The sequence below is a fragment of the Podarcis tiliguerta genome (genome assembly GCF_965153285.1).
Source record: "Podarcis tiliguerta genome assembly, chromosome: 6".
NCBI lineage: Eukaryota > Metazoa > Chordata > Lepidosauria > Squamata > Lacertidae > Podarcis > Podarcis tiliguerta.
Genome location: NC_139539.1, coordinates 15,421,258 through 15,439,821, shown reverse-complemented (window position 1 = coordinate 15,439,821; position 18,564 = coordinate 15,421,258). Strand labels below are relative to the sequence as shown.

Here is an 18,564-nt window from a genome sequence, read left to right as displayed (position 1 = left end):
CTGTGCTTCTGCTTTTTGTTTTCGGTTAGCTTTCTGGTTTTTGTTTTAGTGGTTATATTTTTATCACTCATCCTGGAGCCATTTGGTGAATGGCGGACTATAAGTACATACAGTATGGCACGTTTTCTGCCACATAGGAAGTTGCATTATTTAAGGCCAGTCAATTTGCCCGTCTAGCACAGCATGGTCTATCTATCCTGACATCCTCAGGATGTGGTGATAGCCACCAATTTAGATGGCTTTAAAAGGGATCTGGACAAATTCATGGAAGATCATTCTATCACAGCCTGATACTGAGGATTCCAGAAACAGGTGATGACCTAACCTTCCTGAAATTGGCTGTAATGCAACCAGAGGTTGTTGACCTTACAGGGTGAACCGCTGACCTTCTAGAGACTAGCTAGAAACTGTTGTCTTATAGAGCTATTCCTGTTGGAGCAGGAAGGCTCATGGGGGCCCAGTTGATACCATTAAGCTCCAGAGCTGCTCTGTACTGCTACTCTTCTTCACAGGAGAGTGGAAACTGATTGCCTCTGTGAGTAGGGAAGATGGGTGAGAGCACTAGGAAGTGATGGTGTCTGCTGCATCTTCCTCAAGGTTAGATGGAACCTACCCCACCCCCTGCAAAAGAACCTCACCTTCTAGCACATGAAATATCACACACACAGAGACACACACACAAAACAACCAATGACAACCCCACTTCTTTCAACTCCCTCTGACTGGGCAGACCAGATTCATCCCTTCCCACTTTACAGGCAGATATGTTACAGTGGCTTTACACACAGGGCAGCCCAGCTATTCACCAAGGACAAGCCCATTCCAAAGAATAGAAGGAGGACAGCCTTTCTACATTGCATAATAGAACAACAGCTGCATTTATATGGTTGATTAACCTTCTTATTCCAGAATATAGGGATTATATTATTTCTTACAGGATAAGTAGGAGAGGTACTAAAATGTTGTCTGAGTGAGTTTGTTTTCCTCTTCCTCTCCCTTTTCCCCCTTTTGTTTTATGTCTTCTTAGGTTTTAGATTTTGAGTGGGGGCAGGGGCTATGCTATTTTTATTGGTTTGTAAGCCACTCTGATAGCTTTTCTGGCTAAAGACTGGGGTATAGATGTTTTGAAGAAGTAAATAATTTAGGTTCATGTTCTGTGAGTCTGCTACTCCCAGTGTGTCAGCCTCTTTATTTATAAATGAAAACAAAAATTAGAAAAACACAGTAACTCTCCAGTCCTCTTTCTTCCAAAGAAAACTTTCCCTGTGAAAGTTGCCCTGAACTCCCTTCAACTCCAGGAAGGAGAAACAGCACAACTACACAAAAACCATGAATTGTTGAAAAGCCTCTTGTTTCCTGAACATTCTTTTGCAACATCCTTGTTTATGTTGGCATAACAATGGTTTTCGCTGCCTATTCCAAGGATTAGTCTTCAGTAGTGGAGTAAATAACCTGTAGACTTTATTGCTCTTAAAAATAATTCTTTAAAGCCTTCTTTATAGTTATGGTTACATTACTCCAACCTGTCCCAGTTAACTACATTAATGCTTGAAAAAAGGCTTGATGTTTAGGAAAAATCTGTTATGGCATGCACAGTGAGGAGGAGGGAAAATAATCCAGTGCTTCCAATCCAAGCATGAACCCCTATTCCTGTATGCAAACTAATGCTAAACCGTGGTTTATGACACTGTGATTTATTAAATTGTTGCTCAGTGTTGCATGTGTACATGGCCCAGCAGCATAACTGTTTGGTTTGTTTCTTGCCAGCAAACCATGATCTGAATCCATAGTTTGTTGTTGGTTTATGAACCTTGGTTTGTTTTAACTGTGGCTTGGTGTCATGTGTAAACACAATACCCTTCCTTAACCATTGTTTGCTTGATCCTACCCCAGATGCTCTGCAAAATATATATGATTGGGCATGGTGCAGAACTAGAATGGATGGTGGTTGTTCAGACGCTTCTCTCTCTATTTATTTCACTAAATAAAGGTTAAATAAATATTGTTCCTGTTTCGTGGGTGCTGTTGCCCCAAACCGCCTGCTGGATCCTAAATAACAGAATGAGAAATGTAGTGGGGTTTCCTGTAGGGTAGTACAACAAATACGGAAAGTTCTAACTTTAAATGCTTAAATGCCTGTGGTCTAATTCAAGTCTGGACAGTGTACTGGTACCAGGCCACATAGAAAATATCCACAATTATATATTGACCTTTCTCTTTACAAACATTAATGATATACTTTTTTAGAAAAAATAAAATTGCACTTCTCAGAATTTTCATAAGAGCATCTGGGCTGTCTCTAAAATCAAATTGGTTATCACTTGCGTAGCTGACCTCCACAATAGTGTTTAGGAATGAACGTTCCCCCAAGATCAGGCAGATTATTGTCCTGCAACCCCTTCCTTCTCACAGGCTTTTCCTTACAGCTTCCTTTGTCCCTGCCTTTTGTTACACCAATATTTGAAACCTACATCATTTAAAACAGGATTCTCAGGCTTCTGTGTAATTCCAAGAGAACTGAACTGCTTCCCAGGTTCTCTCAGAGAAGCCAAAACAGGATGAAATCACACGTGCAATTTGACTTGACAACTGCAACATTAACGACTGCAATATTAACGGCATTCTTGTATGTGTAAAACATCAAAGGAGTTAACATGTGACCTCAAACTACCTCTTTCAGTGGTAGCAGTTGTCTGTTGAGAAATCATGGAATAAGCAGATGTATGAGTCAGCCCTGAGAGTGACTTAAAACCTGTTGCAATGTATAGTGCAGCAGCCTTGGAGCGCTTTTATTGCCTTTCTCCTGTGGCACTCTGCAGTTTAGTTAGTGTCACACTCAGAAAACTCCGGACAGTACCTATAAGTGGGTCCTGTTTCTGCATAGGGTAGAATGCCAAAAACAGTAGCCAGAAAATCCCAAGAACTGCAGGAGTCCCTTTCAGTGGCCAAGGAGACCAGGGCACCTGGGAGGCGTCTCCTAGGAATAACAGCATCAAGGCAAGAGGAGTCCAACCTCAGCTTGTCTATCACCTAGAATAGGAGCCACGGCAGGGGGCTCACTTCCCCACTTTCAGTCTGAAAGAATGCTCCGATCTAGCAACCTGTTGCTGTGAGGCTGAAGAAGCAAGCGGAAGGACCCTCTAGTCCCTCTAGCCAAGGGAAGAGGTGTCCTCAGCTACTATTCAGAAAAAAAGAACATTAGCAAGGGAAGATCCAGCTTGGGGCCAACTGGATTTCACTTCCCACTTATAGCTCTTCTCCTAGAGCAGTAGTTCCCAGTTAGGGGTCTGGGGACTCCTGGGGATCCGCAGAATGCACTCAGGGGGTCTGCGGTCCCATCGCTTGCCTCCCTCCCCCCACCATTTTTTTGTCATTTTTGCATGTTAATACCACAAATTTTATCGTCTGTTTTAGCGCTGTGCGGTTTTTCAATATGTTGGCCAAAATCGGTTTTGAAATCACACAGTGATAACAATTTTGACGTAACTACCATAAAGTAATCAACATTTTCAAAAGTAGGGGTTCCGTGGCTTGGATTTTGAAAAATAGGGGTCCTCAGTAATTAGCTAATTGGGAACCACTGCCCTAGACTTAAATAACTGATTTTTCTCCTCCAGCTTTCCTCTCCACTTCCCTTCCCTTGTTTGTATTTGTAAGCTTGGTGACAGTGCCTTATCTCTTTTCCTTTTTTAATTTATGTGTGGTGATTTTTGAGATGAGAACTGCTTGGAAACTGGGATGAAAATATGGTAATCGGTAAAAGTCTCAAAGCTCTTAACTTAATCTGGGGGAGAGGCTGAAATTCAGGAACTAAAACTCATAGATTGGGGCAGTGGGGCAGAGTTGGGGAAATGGTGTGGGAAATTCCCGCCCAACGATCTAGCCTTTTCTCGAAACTGCCCATGTGCTTTCAGATTGCATTTCCTGTTGCCAGTTGTCCTAGAAGCGTATCTTAGAAGCAAATCAGAATCTTACACATTGCAGGTTTCATTCTGTGATGCACTGTTGTATATTAATAGTCATACATATCTGTATATTCCTGCATTACATACAAGATCCTGAGGTGTATAGGTCCCTAAGGAGGCACCCTCAAGATTCTGTCATCCTTTGACTGTTGACCGTGATGGATGAGAGCATTGTTGCATTGGAGCCCAACAACATCTGGAAGCACATGGGTACCCCTGCCTTTGGGGTCTTTTTAAGCATGGCATCATTGGGTGGTATTCAGTGAAATAGTTAGTGGTACCTTGGCTTACATATGCTTCAGGTTACAGACTCCACTCACCCAGAAATAGTACCTCGGGTTAAGAACTTTGCTTCAGGATGAGAACAGAAATTGTGCTCCGGCGGCACGGCAGCAGCAGGAGGCCCCATTAGCTAAAGTGGTGCTTCAGGTTAAGAACAGTTTCAGGTTAAGAACGGACCTCTGGAACAAATTAAGTACTTAACCCGAGGTACCACTCCCAGAAATGCAGAACACCATAAAGGTAAAATGAGCAAAATACTCATGGCACACAATTAGTCTTCCTCACTCTCCTTCCCCCATGCATCCCCATAATCACCTCAGATCTGTTCCAGAGGAAGTCTCAGAATAGTTTTAGGAGGGTTGCAAGCAGGGAGAAGCACAGAGAAGTCCCGTTCCACAAGGAGAGACCCATGTGCTAATGGAACGTAAGCCTTAGTGCTACATTGAATACAATGCAACATCATCATCTTCATCACCAGCACCACCAGCACTATTGCTGCTACTACTACTGCTATTATTACTATTATTTCTGGCATTGGTGCCATGAGTATCTTCCTCATTTTACCTTTATGGTGTTCTGCATTTCTGGGAGCATTCTCAAAGACAAGACTTCATCTGTGTTCAGTCACAGATCATACTTTTGATAGTAAGCGATAGAAAAGTAGACATTATGGCACTCTAGAACACTCTGTCCAGAGTCCAATTACATCACACTTTTTAACAGCTCTAGTTGTTATATTTCTTTTACATAGCAAACTCATGCGGTGGACAGGTGCAGGGACCTAGCTATTTTTGCTGATGTGTCTGTGCAAGGTGCTGGATAAATCATATTATCAGCCATTGGTCCTGGGTGAGTGATATTGCCGAAGTTTAGCAGCGGCTACAAAATTGCTCCAGATAATTAAATGTATGATAGGATCTCTGTGACTGTTAACAGATCTTTGTATTCTGGCAATGAGTTTACAACACAAGCATAAAATTTCAACCATCTTGGCTCTCAATTTTTTAAAAGGAAATCTTAAAGGAAATCATGACCAAAGCACTCTCTGATGAAGGCTCATAGCGTAAATGTGGCTGTTGGTCTCAACTTCCAGTGACCATAAGACTTGGGGACCCTCCCAGTTCCCAACAATGATTCTGTGTCCCACACCTCTGCTGCCAGTGTGTGCTCAGTCTCCTTGCCCTTTTCCCCTCCGTCACATTTCCCTTCTTGACCTGTGCACTCATAACATTTGCAGAACAACTAACACAAAGAAAATACATACACAAGTGTACCAAATTGGAACACATTGTTCTGACAGCAGAGTGTGGATTTATTGTGGTGCAGTATAGACCCAGACTACTAAAAGAGATACAATCTCATGCTCAACGTGTCCCTAGGGTCTATTCACTCTAAGCAAGTTACACAGGATTTATCTGAAGACCCTGTAACTGCCCTGTACATTGAACATCACCTCCGAAGGGTCAGAAAATGCATTATGACAGCAGAGTAACAGCCGATCAAGTAAAGCAAGTACACTTACCTGCAAAATGTAGAGTGAAAGCACAGAGACAGGCTTGTTCTGCAACCACACCAAGACCTTCTCACTTAAAATCTAACTTTGAAACTGCTGCCTCTCTGGAAACATGCAAATGACTTAAATGTGCTTTCAGTGCCTTCGAGCTTCAGGACTGTATTTCAATGGCTTCCTGTTTCGTAATTGCTAGGAAAGCTAGAAAACAACAACTGGAAAACCAAACTATAAAGCTGAATGCACCCACCATTAAAAGATACTTGATCTCCCTCTCTCCTCTCTCCCTCTCATTTTTTCATCCGTTGGCATCACCTATCCACGGATGTGTGCTGGCTTCCTGTCATTATGAGAAAAGCATTGCTGTTTTTTGTGGGTATGCTTGCAGATGCTATCAGGAGCTTGTGTCTAAATGAGGTAGTAGATAGCAAGAGACAGGTGCAAATAGCAAAGAAGCCAGCAGCAAACCTGTGCTGTTTATCCCCTTTCAGTTCTGAGAAGGTCAGCAACTTTTGAAATTCCCTTTCCTGGAGGGAAAGCCCAGCGTTTTGTTATTTTATTTTATAATATAATCCAAATCCAGACTTCAGGTGGGCTGCTTTCACCTCTCAGTGGCATCACCAGTTGTGCATCTCCTATCCACCCAGTTCTCCACTCTTCCCACAGTCTCTTCCATGCTTTCTCCCTACTGGTTTTTGTGCCTGGAACATTTTTCCAATTCCGCCTGTCAACATTTGTCCCGTATTGTGTATGTTTTATGCTTAACAACAACATCCTCTGTCCCAGTTTGCAGTGTATGGACCAGTATTTGTGTGGTTTTGCCTTACTAATTGTATTCCAAGGTTAGTGAAACTGAGAAAGGGCAACAAAACGGAGAGCTAAAGGCTACAACAAATTGAGATCCTATTAATGATTCAGCAGAACTGGCAGTCGGAGGAAAAAGAGCTCTGGATGCATGTGTTTTGGAAATGTAATTCTTCCCTTAGTGCTGGGACACAGGAGTATGCAAAAGCTTCAATTAGCAGTGATTTAAGTTGCAACCTTCAGGAGGGGGGGAACCCCCCCATTGAACTCAGTTGCGCTTTCTTCTCAGGTGATATGCATAAGAGTGTGCTGTTAATTTACATCTCAGTTCATTGAATATGTTGCCATCATTTGTAACTCTCAGTTCATCCTGATGAATCGCGCACCTGTGCTTGTCTCAGATGACCTTCTGCTTGCATGCAGGAGATCCCAGGTTTGATCCCTGGCACCTCCAGTTTTTAAGAAAGAAGAGAAGTAAAGGGGAAAGGATCAAGTACCGGGTAATGGGCAAGACCTCTGCCAGAGACTTTGTGGAACCCCTTCCAGCCAATAGGGCAGCACTGGCTAAAGCCGCTAGCTGGTCATAATTGTCTGGATGACAATAAGGCAGTTTCCATTGTTCCTGCTCCTTTTCCCCATGAAGCTCCAAACGTAGGAGGCTTGAGCCTTTACCTCCACCCATTCCCACCCTCCATATATTTAAATTATGTAATAACAAAATATAGATTCTGCAAAAAAAATAAATAATCCCAACCCCTTTTTTTGCGAATTTGCAAAATTCAAGCTACTTTTTTTTTTGCAGAATTCCAAGTAGCTGTACTGAAGCCTTGTCCTCAAGTCACCAGCAGTCCTCGGAAGTGGCCCCACATCCCCAGCTTCTGAGATTTTTGCAAGACATTATTGCTTGGAGACTCTCAGTTCAGTTTCGGAGCCATAAGGATTAGAAAAGATTGAAAACCTGAGCTGCCTGCAATGTGTCGATTCTGTATAACCACCTAGTGTGTTTCAAATAAATATGCATTATTATGACACAAGGCAACATCAGCCTTCCCCTACCTGGTACCTTGAAGTTATTGTTGTGTTCCAGCTGCCTTCAGCCTCTCAGCCCCAGGCAGAATGGCTGTTGGTCAGGAATTACTGGACTTGTAATTCAAGACACCTGAAGAGTACCAGAGTGATGAAGGCTGAGCTAAATGCATCTTTGGTCAGAGGGGAACAGGATGTGGTTCCTGTGCATATCTGTTTATTAACAGTGTATGTCTCCTTGGTTTAAAGCCCTGAGTCAGTGCTGTTTGGGGCAACTTTTCATAGGGCTAAGGCTTTTCCTTTTTTAATGCTGCTGCTGCTGTAAGTAAGACTCTGCTTTCTTTCCCTGCTGCTCGGGGAATTGTTGTGTACAAGATCAAAATATATTGGTATAGATCTGTAATCTTGTAGACTTTGCTATAAATAGCTGCCAGACAAGTCAGATTAGCTGTTGGCAAACAATAATGCTATCCGGTATTGTGGCTCCTTAAGCTCTGGCAGCTATGAAATGCCATGAAAAATTCATGGGTGAGGATGCAGTCAATTATGGGATGGACACATGGCTTCTCTGCGATTTTATTCCAATTTCCCTAGCATAACAGTCCATTGACTTGTATGTTGTTTTATTGGTTCTTTTTAGATACGCATAGTTTGTTGTTGTTGTTTAGTCGTTCAGTCGTGTCCGACTCTTTGTGACCCCATGGACCAGAGCACGCCAGGCACTTCTGTCTTCCACTGCCACCCGCAGTTTGGTCAAATTCATGTTTGTAGCTTCGAGAACACTGTCTAACCATCTCGTCCTCTGTCGTCCCCTTCTCCTTGTGCCCTCCATCTTTCCCAACATCAGGGTCTTTTCCAGTGAGTCTTCTCTTCTCATGAGGTGGCCAAAGTATTGGAGCCTCAGCTTCAGGATCTGTCCTTCCAGTGAGCACTCAGGGCTGATTTCCTTAAGAATGGATGCGTTTGATCTTCTTGCAGTCCATGGGACTCTCAAGAGTCTCCTCCAGCACCATAATTCAAAAGCGTCAATTCTTCGGCGATCAGCCTTCTTTATGGTCCAGCTCTCACTTCCATACATATACGCATAGTTCTTGTATGCAAATTTGTATGTCTCATGGCTGGACAGATTTTATTCTGATAAGGCAAGACTGTTGGGGGGTTTCCCCCATAGAAATATATTAATTACACACTTTTTCATCATGGATGTTTAGAACAAAATGCAAGCAATAAAATTCTGATATTGCCCCCCACCTTTGCGGCTCAATGTCGCTACACCTAGATACTTCTCTTTCTTTGCTCTGAATTTATGGAGAAAGGTGAACTATTAAATTATTGTGTTGTTGTGTTTTCGCAATTGTGTTTTGCTTCTCCTTGAACAAAGTACCATTTTCCGCTTTTAAATATTCACCTTGTAAAAATTACTAGACCTTGCGGTGTAGAATTCCAGTTGAGAAGCTGTGCCGCATCATGGACAGAATCAGGCCTGGGAAGACCTGGGTTCAAATCCTGGGTTGGTCAGCTAGATGGTCTCAGCCAAGTCATGTTTTCTTTTCTTAAGGTTCTAGTAAAGATAAAGAGATATAACAAATATAATGACATCATTAAATACACCAGTAAAATGGCTATTTCCTCACCTCCCCAGTCATGTTTTCTCAGAATAGAACGCGGAGTCCTCTTTTGACTAATCTGAATTCAGTGAAGGAAGGGTAGGACAGAATGTAATGAACTAAATAGTTTTGAGCCAAGAGTAGCTAATCTTTTTTGTCCAAGGGTAACAATCGCCCTTAGCCCAACCTTCCAGGGGCTGCATGCCAGCAGGGAGTGTGGTCACCATGCAGTATCTGGCAGACACAGAGGCATCACCACCCTCAGCTGAACAGAGGGGATATAAGCCTCTTTCCACCCTAGCCCGTGTCTCCTCTATTTCCTTTATGCTACTGCTCAGTGGATCAGATCAGGCCCCTGAGCAGGAGGTTAGCCCACCCGGCTTTATGCCGTATAAAATCACGGGGGGAAGGATAAAATCCATGCTGAGTTAATGGAACGCACTGCCCCAATCCAGAGGGAGCAAATCAGTCACATTTGCATCCTTTTGAAATCAGTAGCACAATTTGTTTGCAACTTACTTATTTCTCATTAATTTCAAAGTGACAGCAGTTGGCTAAACTACTAACTTGCCTTTGGAGTGGGGCCTATGGATTGAGTCCAGATTAAGCTAGTTGCCCTAGAAATCAATGGTGCTTTGGTTTATTGTGACTCATTTTTCAGATTGATTTTGTTGTGGCCCAGAATGTGGTTAATCCTGTCTGGATCCGATCCTATATGTACTTTGGCAAGTACCATGATTGCTTACAAACTGATCATTTAGACAGTGGAATGGACTCCCTCAGGAGGTGATGGGCTCTCCTTCATTGGAGGTTTTTAAATAGAGATGGGATGGCCGTCTGTCATGGATGCTTTAGTTGAGATTCCTGCATTTCAGGGGGTTGGACTAGATGGCCCATGGGGTACCCTCAAACTCTACAATTCTATGATTCTATGAAATAAAGAATTAAGCAATCCTCTTAGTCAAGACACAGACTTATTGCAAAAATGGCAGAGAGGATAAAAATCTGACTAGGGAGTAGGAAGCAGACTATGCATGTTTGAATTGTAATTTAATTTTGTAGTCAAGCAAAACTCTCCTAATGTAGCTTGTGCCCTTCCTTTTTTATATACATTCAACACATTACATTGCCCGTATGTGGTCATAAAAATATAAAGCCTTGTTAACCTTTTTTCCCTTTCCTCATGAAAGTGTGGGGCCTCTTTTCAAGACGATGACGTGATTGTACTTAACGGTACAAAAGAAGATGTAGAAGTGCTGAAGAAAAGAATGGAAGAGAGAAGGCTTAAGAGTAAATTGGGAAAGGTAAGAGCTTTGTGCGTTTTCTGATGTATTTGCACGTGCATTTATGGAATACTTCAGGAACACAGTACAGTGGTGCCTCGCAAGACGAAATTAATTCGTTCCGCGAGTTTTTTCGTTGAGCGAGTTTTTTCGTCTTGCGAAGCACCACTGCAGTTAAACACTAACAACGGCGGGGAGGAGCGGGGAGAAGCAGGACAGCTGCTGCAGCCAGTACCTTGGACTCACCCGCGCTTTGTGGCCACCGCGCGACGCGGCTGCTGGAGGGCGGCGGGGCCCAGGAGCGCGACTCTGGCTGCAACGCTGGCTGCTGGCGGCAACGGCTCTCTGAGAGGAGCGCGCGAGGGTGGTGGGCAGCGGTGCGAGGCAACCAGAAGGTCGGAGGGAGCCGGAGGAGTCGTCAGCCGGAAGGTGGGAGGGAGCCGGAGGAGCGGGGAAGCGAGCGTGCGTGCGTGCGTGCGTGCAGTGACCGTCGCCATGACAGGAGAGGCAGGGCCGTTTCGTCTAGCGAAGCAAGCCCTTAGAAAAATCCGTCTTGCGAAGCACCTCAGAAAACGAAAAACCCTTTCGTCTAGCGAGTTTTTCGTCTTCCGAGGCATTCGTCTTGTGGGTTACCATTGTATATTACAGAGTTTATTACAAACAGCATTTTCAAAATCATCTCCATCGTGGCCTTGGGCCGGTCTCCTGTTCAAGTGGCCAAAGCCCCCAGGATAAAACTGTAGGTGCAGCTCATTGAATCCCAGCAAATATTTTTATCAAGTACCGCTCGTTGTTTTTCGATTTCAGCCCTCGTTAGTCATTTTTAATTAGATCAGAGATAAGTAATTTATTTGGCCTTGCCACTAATTTAATCCAGCTTCGCTTTCAAATGGAAATAGTTCTTCCTTTCTTCCACAAATGCCGTCATCAAAATAAATAAACCCATTGGTCTTCCTTTTCAAATCAGTACCCAGTTGTTCCATTATCCAGCTGCTCTTAAGCAGAACTGTCACTCTTCCTTGACGTAGTTTATGTTTTACATTTTACCCCATCCTCTTCTCACTGTTAGGGATAGGAAAGTGTAAAACCAATCAATGTGGTCCAAGCTACTGATAACTACTCACACATTTGCACTGCATCCATTGATCCGGGGTTCAGTTCATTTTACCCCCTAATTCTAAACTTAACAAGCATGTAGACGCGCCAGTACGTACACACATTCTGCAATGTACAGAGTATCCCTTCATTTACTTAGATCCCTCCCCTCATGGCCTTAATGACCCTCATTGTACTCATCAATATAAGAACCACAGTTCTATCTTTAACTTCTGAGGGTGTTGCTGGTGTGCTAAAATAGCTTGCAACGAGAACTTCCTCTTGCAGGGGCCTCCTTTCCGTTTTGAATCTGGCTTCCTATTTGACATGATAGTAAATCAAACATGGCATTCTGCAAGCAGCGTTCGTGTTTCAGACTAAAATTAGGGCAGAGCTTTTTTTCATGCTGAAGGCTTGATGCCAAATAAGCATATAACACTGCTAGGCATATCTGTGTTGGGATTAGGAAAGAGAAGCAAGCAAAGCAAAGCAGGGCACCTTTATAGGTACAGCTGAGAGACCAGCAACATTTGGCAGGGACTTGCAGCAATCTTAAAGGTACTTGTGAGCCACCTTTGAGGATAAAAATTCTTTGAAAATATATCGGTCTCATTCCCGAGTTGCATCTTCCTACCACATGTATTTTAGTTGCAAGACTTTAGTTGCCTCTAAAACTGCTGCGCAGGAAGGTCTGATGCATTGCTGCCACCTCCAGGAAGACATGAATAATCTGCAGAAAAGGGAATAGCTCAGTGGAATCAGTGCCTTTCTTGCAGCTAATAATGTATGCAGCAGATCTGTGCTGTGACCATCAGCTGCATATGGAACCAACTAAGTGCTTCATAGTGTCCTGCTTTTTCTGTCTGCCTCAGGCTGCTCAAAGAAGGCAGTTATCTGCCACCTCCTAAGCCACACAGCATGGCTTGTGGTCTTCATCCAGCTTGGCAAGTCCGAAATTGAGCAGGCCTGATGCATTCTAGCATTGTTTGGGGTGTCTTCACTTCAATCCACTGTAATATTGCTGGGCCATCCAGCGCTAATTTTTATTGTGGCAAAAAAAATTTATTGTCAACAACCCAATTCATCAGGTGAAAGGGCTCATTGTCTAACCATAATTAATGGTGGGTGTAATTAATGTCTGTCTGTCTGTCTGTCTCTCTCTCATGTTCTTATGTAGGACTCGCTGTGCTTTTCCTATTCAAGGGGCTGCTTAGGTCCATACCTGCTTAGCTTTGGCAATGCTGCAGCCTCAGATGCTCCCAGACTATTAACTGGATCTCAAATAAGATTATTTTAAACAATATTAAAAAGGGACTTCAAACAGCTAGCCAGCTGAGATTTCCAAAGGAGACATGCAGCCCCTATGGAGAAAGCCGTGCTCCTAGTGTTGGGTTAATCTTAATTGTGTGGATAATGGAAGAAAGAACATATCTCTGTGTCTCTTAAGGATGATTAGAGTTAGTTTCAAGGATCAGAGTCAAGCTATTTTTCAAAACATCTTGATCCTGCAGGCAGATAAGCCTGGCCTTTCTCTTCAGGGATTATTCTGTCTCTCATACAGTTTGCTCCCTTTGCACGTTACAAGCCTTATATGCCCACTTTTAAGGGAGCACAAAGTGGGTACTGAATTGTGTGAGTGGATTGGATTGTGTAGCGATGTAATATGAAAAAAGCACTGAGTAACCTTATGGCAAAGTTGTGCCGATGGAACTGGTGGATTTGTTACCAAACACAGTGTGGGCTGTTGTCACTCATGTTTGTCTCCATTGCTTCCAGAAATCCAAGAAATCTAAGGCAGCAGAGACCACTGTGAAACCCGAAGCTGCTGAAGGTAAGGTTGTGTCCATGTGCTGATGCAACAAAGTGCTATTTCAGATTACTATTCTTTTCAGTGCAGTAACTTGTGCAGCTGTTACCTTTGTTGGCCAGAACCCACACATTTTCCTTCAAGGTAGCACTGCTTTTGCAGAGAAACCAACAGGTAGCACTGCTTTTGCAGAGAAACCAACTTTTCCCAGCACACAGACAACGGTATTATGTTGCTAGGATCACCCCACCCCTGCGGCTAGCACCTTTGTCTTGATTCATGAAATCTGCAGTAGCCATGCAAATATGATACGCCCCTATTGGCTAGTTCCAGTGATGGATGACCTTTCCCTATCCCTATGCCACTGTGTTCTTTTAAAAGACCATTTTGCATGTTGTTTTGACATAAATAGGTTAGAAACTGTAAAAAAAAAAGAGTAACAGTAAATAGAAAGTTGGGTGCACATTATGAACTAAATATCCCCTTAAGGAAAAACAAAAGTGATAACCATAACTAACCTTGCAGTAATGCTTTTCTCACTTAACGGATTCTCTCCCTCTGCCCCCACCCCCCATTTTTAAAGGGACAAAAAATAAAACAAGGAGCCTGTAGGTAGATCACACGAAGGGGCAAATATGGACTTCACAGGACCTTGTGCTTAGAAGATATTGGCCAGATTCACACACAACATGAAGCCATGGTTTGTTTGGGCAATTTTGTTTTTTGAAACAAATCATGAGTTAACCACGTTGTCCCACAAAGGATCAGACAAACAGAGGCTTGTTTCTCCAACGTTTGATTTGTTTTCCAGCTTCTGTTGCCTCATGCCTTTGGAATTTGTGAAATGCCTGAGTTACAGAGTCCAGACCTAACCATGGTTAAGGAAGTGTGCTGAGTTCACATGCAACGCCAAGTCATAGTTAAAACAAACTAGGGTTCATGAGCCAACAACAACCCATGCCTTCAAAGCGTCATCTCTTGGCAGTAATCAAGCTTGTTAAGCTGCTAGGCAGAGTTTGCATGCCACAAAGCTTCTGCTAACCTGGCCGTTAATTAAGTACACAGGTGCTGATGCAGTGAGCCATTCATTTTACGCTCTCCCCCATCTGTGTAACATTTAGTATAACTTAGACCTTGATATCGTTATGGTTCTACTCCATGTCCTTGGCTTATGGTGGAGAACATTGGATATCATGGTGTTACAACACATATAAGGCAATGCAGAAAGGGACTGAAGGGAACTAAATACACAACTGTCCTTTTCAGTGGCAACTCTCTCTGTGTTGATCATTAATTGGTCCAACTCTTGAGTGAAGTTTTATTGTTTAATTACTTTTGGTTGCAGTGCTCTCTTGCTGAACAAATCTTTTGCTATTGATTTTAACAGGATGCAGATTCCACCTCTTTTCTTTTTAATTTCTTTCTCTCTCTTCCTGTTTATGTGGGGTTTTTTATTATTATTATTTTGGTCTTTTTAAGATTTGCCTACATCATCTCAAGTAAATACTGAAAAGGATACAGCAAACATGAAATCTGGAGAAAATAGAAGCATTGCCTTTTGCAAGAGTACAGGTTAGTATAAAATTTTCCATGCAGTTTCATGACATTGCATTCAGTAATATTGTGGATAATCCTTTATTAGCCATTTTCAGCCAGATGTTCACCTAGAACTCTACTTTGAGCTGGTGCAGCTGTAACTGGGACCATCTGTTCGTATGAGCCGCGGAATGGCAGGCTCTCCGTCATTTGCCTGTTGAATGAATTCACCCCTCCCTCGCATTTCCACTGCTGCCTTTAACCATGGTCAATTGTTTTTATGCCAGCCATAACCAATGTTAACACTAGGAACATTAGACTCTGCCTTGTACTGAGTCAGCCTGTTGGTGCATCCAGCTCAGTATTGTCCACGCTGGCTGTCAGTGGCTCTCCAGGGTTCCACACAGGGGTCTCATCTCAATCCTTCCTGGAGATGCAGAGTCTTAAATCTGGGACCTTTTGCATGCAAAGCAAGATGCTCAACCACTGAGCTTAGTTGTTGAAATTAGCGGGGGAAGGGAGCGGAAAATAATGCCAATACAGTTCACATCTTTTGTTCTAGGAGGCTTAGTTTAGTCAGAATCGAGTATAAACTAATGCTAAATACATTACTTCTGGTAAATGAGCCACCATAGCCACTAGAGGGCTGTGAAAATTTGTGTTCCAGGCTTTTTAGACTCATCTACCCGTGAACTGTCCTGAAACCAAAGGGGTGCATTGCTTGCCAGATGTGACCCCCCCCCAGCTCTCCTACCCCACTAAATTGGTGAGCTGGCTTGAGGTGCTTGCCTGAGCTTTGTCTTTGTGGACTAGCTGTGGGTGCAACATAGCTCTCTTATTTGCAAGGCCTAAGAGCTTCCATGAGCCATGTCCTGTCTAGTTGTGCTGAGTACTTAAAAAAACAACACACACCCTCCCGATTTCAGGACTTCCAACTGTTTGTGAGCTGTCCTTTGGTGTCCATGTTTCTAGCAAAACCAACTGTTCCAGTTGTTGCAGGATTTCAACAAGGTTGGCTCCATTTTGAGGGTTGGGGACCCTAAACAAAGTGCCCTCTTGTTTGGCCCTTCTGTGTTGGTGGGCCTTGGTAAGCTTATTTGGTGGCAGGAGCAGCAGGACTCTGATCTGCAACAGGCAACTGGGTTTGAGAACTATTACTGTCATTTCCTACAGTGCAGCATCACCCTGGACTCTTTTGAGAAGAAAATTGGTAGCTTCCAGACCTAGCCACCAGGTGCTGATTTGAAATTGTTTTAAGGGAGAACCAGCGTAGATACTGGCAGTGGACCTGCTGGAGTGCTTGGATCCTGGCAACTGCCAAAGGGTGCCAAGTGCCAGCTGTGCAAAATAGAAGTTTAAGCAACTTAATCTTGACTTTAGCTGCGGGACCTGACATCTTTCCGCAGGGCCTGCAAGACAGAGCTGTTCCACCAGGCCTTTGGTCAGGGCGCAGCCTGACCCCCTCCTCTGGCAATCTGCACAGAATTTTGCTTAATGGTTGCCATCAATTTGATTTTAATTAATTTTTATAATGAAATGTTTTTAGAACGTTGGATTATTTTGATTGTTGTTAGCCGCCCTGAGCCCAGCTTCGGCTGGGGAGGGCGGGATATAAATAAAATTTATTATTATTATTATTATAACAAGCCTTAAAAAGAAATATGGGCGTTGATCATCCCTGTGGCCATGTGCACTGGGGCTTATGGGAGTTGCAGTCTCAAACACTTGAAGGGCACCAGGTTGGCAAAGGTTTCTTGAGTATGGTGTTTGTGTGTGTCTACATGCAAGTTTTGTGGGTGAAGTTGACACGTGTTCTGTTTGCTTCATTCTGTAGCAGTCAGCGAAAGTCCATCGTCTTCATCTGGAAAAAGCAGCAAAAGTTCATCCGAGGGCCCCAAGCGATCCTTCGCAAGCAGAGGAGAGAAATCGGAAGCATACAAGTCTATTTTTACATCACACAGCTCTGCCAAGCGCTCCAAGGAAGAGTCTTCCAATTGGATCACGCATACAGCATACTATTTCTAAAACAGAAAAGTTTCCAGTTTGTAGCAGGCTCTGCCCTTTCCCACCCTGCTGCAGTTCCTCTTACAAGGGAGGACTTAGTTATTTGGCACCGAGTGCAATTTGCTGTCGATTTAGAAGGGCCATCCATATATAACCATATGTAAAGTAGAATATAAAAGCAGTTAGCAGAAATCAGCTTTTTTAAAAAAAGGGGTGTGTGATTTGAACAAGTACTAATTGTTAGGCTCACAAATGATGTGCTCTTGATTCCACCTTCTGCCCACCCCCCAGGTCCTGGTTCCTTTGAATAATTTGGATGCTTGTAGAACAGAAACAGGTGACCTGCCCGCAGCATCTACCTTGCATGGGTACCTTCTGCTGTCTTTCAGGCATCCTGACTTTCAGACCTTCTTTTGCATGGAAATGTAGATTGTGGGGCTAGAGTAATTAGATAGGAGATTAGCATGACCACTTCCTGTTCTGTTCTTCCCCTTGGTTTGCTAAAGCTTTGTCTAGGTGGGTCAGGCTTCAGCAAACGGAAGGTGTTCCACCATCTTCTTTCCCAAGTGTGAGGAAGCTACAGCAGAAGCCAGCATCCTATGTTCAAGAGGGCCGTGGAGTGATGAGCCGCAGAAAACAATTTGGGGGGGGGGGCAGCCCAGAGTGTCCATCTTTACCCATGTAGCTCTTGCCAGCTTTATAGAAGTGATATTGTTGAATGTTTAATTTTGGTTTCCATTCCTGTCACTTGTCAGAGAAATAAAGCAGAGCCCTTTGTGACTTTTCTTGCACACCTTGTACTTACAAATAAAAGCACAATATTCTAATATTGTCCCTTGATTGCATGGTTGAAAGCTGTCCAGCCCGTCCCGCTTTCATCGTAAAAGGTTTTGGAGATGTTGCATTAGAAGAAACGCGAATGGGAGGAGAAAATGCGTTAGTACTCTTCTGAGACGTGTAAGAGACTACGGTTCATCAGAGATGGTGTTGCCGTAAAACAGGCGCAGGACCTCATGCACAATAACCCCAAGTCTGGCCGTCCCACTCTGAAACTGTGAAGGAAGGTAAAGGTAAAGGTACCCCTGCCCGTACGGGCCAGTCTTGACAGACTCTAGGGTTGTGCGCTCATCTCACTCTATAGGCCGGGAGCCAGCGCTGTCCGGAGACACTTCCGGGTCACGTGGCCAGCGTGACAAGCTGCATCTGGTGAGCCAGCACAGCACACGGAAACGCCGTTTACCTTCCCGCTAGTAAGCTGTCCCTATTTATCTACTTGCACCCAGGGGTGCTTTTGAACTGCTAGGTTGGCAGGCGCTGGGACCGAGCAACGGGAGCGCACCCCGCTGCGGGGATTCGAACCGCCGACCTTTCAATCGGCAAGCCCTAGGTGCTGAGGCTTTTACCCACAGCGCCACCCACGTCCCGGAAGGAAGGTTGTAGTATTTGAGACTTTGTAATTTAGAGAAAAGGCAAGTAGGAGGTGATTGACATAAATAAAATAATGGCATGGGGAAAGGAGATGCGGAGGGAAGGCCTCCCTCCTAACACTTGAATTCATGGCTATCCAATGGCGCTGAATGTTGGACGATTCGGGATAGATAAAAGAAATCATTTCTTCACACAACATGTAATTAAACTGTGGAAC

The 18,564-nt window shown here is 43.7% G+C and overlaps 1 protein-coding gene across 1 annotated transcript in view; it reads left to right on the top strand.

The window, feature by feature from the left end:
- The window catches only part of RTF2 (replication termination factor 2), a 58,879-nt gene extending 41,133 nt beyond the window's left edge, over positions 1–17,746 (top strand). The window contains exons 6-9 of the mRNA XM_083447088.1: positions 10,385–10,498; positions 13,349–13,403; positions 14,859–14,951; positions 16,750–17,746. Coding sequence (XP_083303214.1) covers positions 10,385–10,498; positions 13,349–13,403; positions 14,859–14,951; positions 16,750–16,940 — 453 coding nt within the window. The 3' untranslated portion in view covers positions 16,941–17,746. The remainder of the gene's footprint in view (positions 1–10,384; positions 10,499–13,348; positions 13,404–14,858; positions 14,952–16,749) is intronic.
- The last annotated feature ends 818 nt before the right edge of the window (positions 17,747–18,564 follow it).